Source organism: Cucurbita pepo, chromosome 7 (assembly GCF_057944985.1).
Source record: "Cucurbita pepo subsp. pepo isolate OVF chromosome 7, ASM5794498v1, whole genome shotgun sequence".
Lineage (NCBI taxonomy): Eukaryota > Viridiplantae > Streptophyta > Magnoliopsida > Cucurbitales > Cucurbitaceae > Cucurbita > Cucurbita pepo.
In genome coordinates this window covers 8,001,273-8,008,872 of record NC_141804.1, presented here as the reverse complement: position 1 = coordinate 8,008,872, position 7,600 = coordinate 8,001,273, and the positions used below count along the sequence as shown (strand labels likewise).

General features: G+C 40.1%; 2 protein-coding genes across 2 annotated transcripts; one reads left to right on the top strand and one right to left on the bottom strand.

Moving 5' to 3' along the window:
* The first annotated feature begins 369 nt into the window (after positions 1-369).
* LOC111798897 (uncharacterized) lies at positions 370-3,072 on the top strand. The gene is made up of 2 exons (XM_023682245.2): positions 370-759; positions 850-3,072. Exon 2 carries the CDS (start codon positions 937-939, stop codon positions 2,944-2,946), a length of 2,010 nt encoding a protein of 669 aa, XP_023538013.1. The 5' UTR covers positions 370-759; positions 850-936; the 3' UTR covers positions 2,947-3,072.
* Positions 3,073-4,862: 1,790 nt separating this feature from the next.
* On the bottom strand, positions 4,863-7,600 carry LOC111798898 (Transducin/WD40 repeat-like superfamily protein). Its single transcript, XM_023682246.2, has 5 exons — positions 6,902-7,600; positions 6,531-6,588; positions 5,644-5,881; positions 5,375-5,448; positions 4,863-5,204 (listed from the first exon to the last, which is right to left on the bottom strand). The coding sequence occupies exons 1-5, from the start codon at positions 7,528-7,530 to the stop codon at positions 5,151-5,153; spliced, it is 1,053 nt and encodes a 350-aa protein (XP_023538014.2). The 5' UTR covers positions 7,531-7,600; the 3' UTR covers positions 4,863-5,150.

The following is a 7,600-nucleotide window of genomic DNA, read 5'->3' as shown; positions in this document are numbered from 1 at the left end:
ATGTGGGTCTCACAATCCACCCCCTTCGGGGCCCAGTGTCCTTGCTGGCACCCCGCCTTGTGTCCACCTCCCTTAGGGGCTCAGCCTCCTCGCTAGCACATCGCTCGGTGTCTGGCTTTAATATCATTTGTAACAGTCCAAGACCACCGCTAACAGATATTGTCCTCTTTGGGCTTTCCCTTCAAGGTTTTTAAAAATGCGTCTGTTAGGGAGAGATTTCCACACCCTTATAAACAATGCTTTGTTCTCCTCCCCAACCGATGTGGGATCCCATGTAGTGTTTATATGCCTAAGTTTGTGAATGGATGGGAACAAATAACGAATGAAACAGGCCAATACTTATTTTTAAAAGTCCTGTGTAATAGTTCTAAACCATGCCCATATTCCTTGTAATGATCTTCAAATTTTCTAAAGATTAAAGAGTATAATAACATTATGCTCCTATTTCACAAACTCCCATGTGGGAAGAACTTTCAGGCCACAGATCTGTACCCCAGCTACGCTGTTTGACTACAATAAGATAGATGCCAAAAGTTTTGTCCAAGGTAAGCAATTCTTATTCTTTTGAAAGGAATGTCCTTATGAAGATGCCAATTTCTCACAAGATACATTAAACTAGAAGCTCACAAATTTTGCTTGCAATTCAAGAATATGTCTGGGGATGACTTCTCCTATCTTGTTATATATGTGAAGTAGCTTTTCTAAATTCATTAGCCTCTTCCGACTATTTTATTTGTTCTTTTCGAGTTTTGGCTTCAGGTACGACCTTCGATTCCAGCTTCTTTCGCCTTTCGCCTTTCATATATGTTTTGTTCTTCATCTTCTTATAAAGCTTTTCTTTTTTCTTAGAGATAACAATGGGAATCTGTTCTATCATCTAGCAGTTTTCAAACATTCTTCACTTCGTTTTGACATATCTACGAGACAGAAGAAACCATGTTTTCTGAACTATTTGAAAAAATTATACCAAGAGATATCAGTTCCTTATGGAGTTACTGGGGCATTGAGTTGCTAGTATTGGCAAACTTCATGTTCCAAATTATCTTAACTTTCAATGGATGTCGTCGAAGGCACACACCGGGATATAAGCTCAGCTTAACCGTTTGGTTTTCCTACTTATTGGCTGCTAAACTAGCAACGGTTGTTCTGGGCAAGCTAACGACAATCGAAATAGGCAAAGACCAACGCAATACGCACACCCAAATTCAGGCGTTGTTGGCACCATTGATGTTCATGCAAATAGGAAATCCAGATACGATCACAGCCTACTCGATCGAAGACAACCAGCTAGGAGTGAGGCAAATTTTCAGCTTGGTGATCCAAGTGACTATAATGTTCTACATTCTTATAAGGTCATGGACAAATTCAAGAACATCGTTTCTTTACTTGCCAATGTCTTTAGCTGGGATAATCAAGTATGCAGAAACATCATGGGCTCTAAAATCAGCACTCAACGGAAACTTCGGCTTCACAATTGCCGATTTCTTCAAATATCACGAAGTAGCTCGTTTATTCGACAAACTGCCACAGGGAGAGAACGAACTCCCAGAGGCAAAATTGATCTTAAGAGCTTATTATAGATTTTGCTGCCTAAAACCACATCTAGAGAATTGGCTTTACTATCCTCCAACTGATTGCGAATACCAAAAACTCTACATCGACGACTGTGACTATGAAGACGTGTTCAGAATTACAGATTCTGAGCTGGGTTTCATGTACGATGCACTTTATACGAAAGCACCGGTCGTATATACTCGTAAGGGTTTAATTCTCCGTTGTATTAGCTTACTTAGCTTGATAGCCACACTAGTTGGGTTTTCAGTCTTGTTCAAGGATGCTTTTGTGTATAATATCAGTGTTGGGTTTATCCATTTTGTGTTGATAGCATCTCTGATAATTGAGGTATATCAGATCTTGAGATTACCATACACAGATTGGGCTATAATCCAAATGATTAGGCACTATGAAACTTTTCCTTTTCTTATGGGTTTCTTGCAGTCTCTAGCCCCTCAATCAGCAACTTGGAGAAGATGGTCCAATACAATGGGGCAGTTCAATCTTTTAGATTTCTGCTTGCAAACCAAGCACCGAAACTACAGCCGAATCAAAATTCTCCGATATTGGGGCATGGATATGAAACTCCGAAAGCAATTGAGTTTGGATCGAATCGACGTCGATCCGAAAGTGAAAGAGCTTGTGGTAGCAGAACTCAGAGAGATAGATAAGATCAAAGGACAAGAAGAGTTCGATCAAAGAGGCCAATGGACAATCGGAAGGTACCGAGAAAAACTCAAACTCAATGACGTGATCCAAGCACTTGAAACAACAGTAGACAAGAGACCATTCGATAAGAGCATATTCATATGGCATATCACAACAAATATTTTCTATCACATAGAGAGCTTTCATGATACTACTGACATTGCTAAAATGGAAGCTATCATGAATATATCAGATTATATGATGTACCTTTTGGTGACGCGTTCGCATGTGCTATCATCAACAACTGGAGATATCATATTTGACCATTCTTGCGTGAAGCTCGGGAGGTTAACGAGAACTGGACGTCTGAACAAAGAGGAAGCCTGCAAAGATCTGTTAGGATTACAGAAAGAAGGTATCCTTCAAGTGAAGGAACCACATGCACCACCTGAATCAGAAGCAGAGAAAGTAGTTGTAGGGAATTGGAATCTGCTGAAGGATGTAAAAGAATTAGCAGATAGCTTATCAACAATGAGCAATGAAAACATATGGAAGGTAATAGGGAGTATGTGGGTTGAGATGTTGGGATATGCAGCAAGTCACTGTGAAATGGAATATCATTCAGAACATATCAGACATGGAGGTGAATTGATCACTCATGTTTGGCTTTTGGTAGCACATAATGTTACCAAATACAGTTCATATGAGTATCATTTCGGCAGTCAAGATGAAGAGACTCATTAATTTTTCCTTGATTGGTTCAACGATATATTTTGTAAAAAGCATAATGCATGGAATTCCTCCAATCTAAATGCAGTAAACAAGTTTTAATAAAAAGAATACTATAATTCATGGGTGGTTTCTTACAAATGTGTCACTAACATACACTTCCTTCAATTTCCATGCATGTTTGATCTAATTACTCCTGTTATCAGCTCTGTCCTCATGTTTTCTCCACAACCATGTTCGTTCACCTATCCTCCTCCAAAAGGTTATTTAATAACTTCAAAATGCAAAATCAAAATGAATGATCAAATGACTTTATAATAGTTAAGTTATTACAAGCTTTAAAGACAACCAAATCAAGTAAAAATATTTACGTTCCCAAACAAGGTTCATTTCATAATTAGATAAAAGAGAAATAAAAGATCAATGATAAGAAAAACAATAGTAAAAATTATGTTCAACGATAATATTAACGTATGATGGACAGTCATGATTCACAACCATATTGTGAATAGAGTAGGTTGTGATCCTCACGTTGCAATAAGCAAAGCGACGACACTCAAGTGGCGCCCATCCGGCCACATGAGGGCCAAAAGGCCATGGTGCCACCTAGGAGGACGGTGCATCATCCAACACCCATATAATATGTGCATTGAAAAGAAGACGAGACATTAACAAGATAGGGGCAATGAGTAGACATGAGTGTCAAAGATAGGCTTGTTGAAGGGCTAGGTGGGGCCCCGGGCCTTAACCTCAACATTCGGGGTTCCGAAGGGAATTCAAACATGCGGTTCTGGAGTCAAGTCCGTCCATATGAAATATGAAAACTCGTCAAATTTGGTGTCAATCGAACGTCGGACGGACACTCGTTGACACCGTATGCCCATTCGCCAAAATCATGTCTCAGATTGTAAATGCCTCCAAAATGTATTATAGGGGGAGACATAGTGTCAACTCTCCACCACTCCGGGCCCCGTGGCCTAAGCGAGCTACCCCATGACACATAGTGTGTCACAGTGAGGGCAAACATTACGAGAGGAGTGTCTTGAGCGACTTCCTTTAAAATGAGTTTTTCAAGGACAATATCGAACAACACAGTGTACCGACATTGTGCCCCAGCCCATGTGTCGAAGGTTGGATCATACATCCGCTATCCAGTTCAAAATTCGTAACTAATATGGCATGGACACAGGAGGGTCCAATGCCTCGATAGAACCTGGACAAATGACTTGGCCTAGTGTATAGGCACGTCGGTTGGGTCGTAGACGATTGAACATGCATGTTCATGCGACGTGTGTGGCCAAACAAGCTTGGATTCTGTATAAGTTGTGTTCAGTTGGCAAAGACAACCCTCGCTGAAGGTTCAACGAAGCCACAAAGTCGGGCGAAAAATGCATATGGGACTTGGGTTCCCCTCAAGGCTGGTCGTGAGTGTGTGAAGATCATGACGCCGCTCGGTTAAAAATGTAGGACTGTCACACTTAGCATGGTGGCAATTCCAACCATGGAAGATCACAAATTTCTTGAATTATAAAATACAGGATCATAAAATACACAAAGATGGCAATTATAAATCATAAAAAAATGCAAAAGTTATTAAAAAAATACCAAACCCAACCTAGAGGATAACTCTAAAATACTATCCTCTTCGTATATTCAACGATTGTGCATATTGCACATCAAACATATTTAATCTAATGATAAAATTAAGCGTCATGGCATAAATAATTTCTCACGATAATTAGCAGGTAAGATTTCTACTCGGATAAAAAAATTACTCGACAAAATACCTGTCTGCCAACCTGTAATTAAGTCACAACAACTAATAATGCCAATTAAAAATTTCCAATAAAGCTCAGCTAAGTACTTCACATTCTGTAAACATTAATTGGTACAAAAATTAAAAGGTAAAAACGTCATGTTGAGACGTAGAATGAAAAACAGAAGAAATACATTAAAAAGACAATGCAAAATTACATCATTCATATCACCCTGATATGGTCAAGACCAGTATGATAATCCATATCAAAATTCAGTTCCAATTATGTGGTGTAACCAAACCCAGCAACAGCCTCAAATTTTACATGAGCCTAAAACTAAGAAATCGCATGCATTCTGCGAGAGGTAAAAAAGCTATAGATACAAAAAACCTTACATCGTCAAAGGGATCGATATTGTGCATCGGAACCAAACGATTTAGAAAAGACGATGACTTCTGAAAATCAAGGTCTTGACAGGATGGCCACGGATTCCCATTCCAAATTACATATCACTTCCTGCATAGCATATTTAGAGAGCCTTAAACATAGCGAGCACCACCACTTAAACCCTCTCACCATTTATTTTCAAAGCTTTTAGATAAGACGCTTATTTTAGAGATAGGGACAACACAGTGAATAAAGTATACAACATAAGTTTTCATATAATAGTTATATAGGCAACTTACCGATGGGTGTTGACGGTCGATGTCAAAACCATTAATTGCACAAGGTTCTGCTAGCAGTTCCACAGGCTGCTTGCCTACAAGTCACATAAATAGAAAAGTTGAGCCACTTTATGGATGTGGAACAGAAAATAAGACAATAGCCAACAGGCATTAGATAACAGAACGAAAAAGGAAACTACTTATATATTAGATATGTAGCAACAAAAAGACTTTGGATAAACGATGTTTCGCCCCGACCAATCAAACATGGTCACAGCACCAGTTTCTACCTTGTTCAATACTAGTTATAATCCCATCCTCGGAGCAGATCATGGCAGGTAAAATCTGCGAAGATGACATGCCACCAATGTTGCCAGACTTAATATAAGGATCATAGTGAACCTCCCAAACCTCACTTTCACATGGCGAAAAATTTGATGTTTTGCTCCCTTCTAGACCTGAGAGAATGATAGGCTGCTGTTGCCACCTCAAATCCCAGGCAAAGACAGTTCCGAAAGAGCCTCCTGCCTAACATGGGGAATAATAAGCACACTTATACTGAAGCTCATAAATAAGGGCAAGATAAGAAAGATGGAACAACATGAAGTGGTATCAACCTAAACAAGAAAAAAGAACCATTAAAAATTTCTATAATGTGATGATTCTAAGGCTGGAAAATCAATTTCACTATCGACCTGAACTCACACAAGAGATAACAAATAACAACTATATGTCTTTGAATTAATTAGCTCAATAACTCTGCTCAAGTAATCTACTAAAAGTGTAAGGTCGAGAATTCTTAAGAGGCATGTTTAGCACTATAAACCAAACTTAACGGAAGAAAGTACAGAAACTCAGGTCGTCAAACGGCTCATAGGGAGTCAGAAGCAACCATGCATGGTACTTCTCGACCATGTCTCCGAGGCAAATGATAGCGAGAGCAAGAAAACTCCACCATGATAAAATACTACCCTCATTATTAGACCCTAGATCTGGCTTGGGCGACCCAATCATGATATCTCTCAAAAAGTTTTAGGACAAAAAAAAAAAAAAGATGAAGTTCGGAAAGGAAACACAAGTTTGGAGTCCTGATCTTCTGCGGAGTTTATACGAACACACGTGATTATGACTACTTAGGTGTGATGTAAGGATAAGAAGCTAAGGCAACAGAGCTTACCAAACAAGTGTGTTTTCGGGATGGATGGATGTCCATGCAGTGAACAATACCAGAAGCCCTGCAAAATTGCCACAAGAATGAATTCAACACATCTATTAATCAACTACGGCGCCTTACACTTTTTAAGACTTCACAATATCAAAATTTCATTTCCTAATTTTTATAGTCAAACCAGAGAACATTTTTAGGAACCGATTGATCTTTCATCGATCTACACTATGACTTGTTGATTTTTCTATAGCAAGGCAGTCTCAGAAGCCACTTCCTGTTTCAGAAAACAGGGTCTTTCCTACATTTCTGTTCCAATCCCCTAGATGCTAAACGTTCAACTATATATGAGAGAATGCCAGGGAAATTTCAAATTCACATACCAGTCGCCCTTAAACTGAGAAACTGCTCCACCGGGCTTCCTCTGATCCCACCATTGCAAGCTAAACCCACAACCTCCTGTCGCAAACTCAGTGGGGGATGCCCATTTCGCTGCAGTATACGACACCAACCCATTACTATCGAATATCCGACGATAATTCAATCCAGATTCCCCAACGCTAACCAAATTCACCCGTCCATCTTCCGCAACGGTCAGACATTCACCTCCACCATCCATCACATCGACACAAGAAATAGGTCTATCGTGCAATACCTTCTCAGGCACGGAGAGCTCCGAATCGAGCGACGCATCCATTGGCTCGACAGATAGAACATGAAGAGAGCCCGTATAAGTCGAAGCGAAAACGAGAGGGTTTTGGTAGAATTGAGAGGTTTTAAGGGAAGAGATTCTTGAAGGTGACGTCCAAGCCGACTGAGGAGCCATATCCAGCGGATTTTGAGTAAGGGAGTGAATTTCAATGGAGGATGAGTCAGAATCGGAGTCGAAAAGTGCAACGACGGCAAACCGGCCGAATGCGGAGAGCGGTGGAAGCCATCGAACGCCGTCAACATACTTGAATTGCGGAAACCTGTGGATTTGAGGTTGCTGCTGGGGACTCACGATCGCCATTGTTAGGGTTTAAGCAAGCTCAGTTGTCTCACTTTCCAGGAAGACTGGGAATCAGAGTGACGTCGGCAAC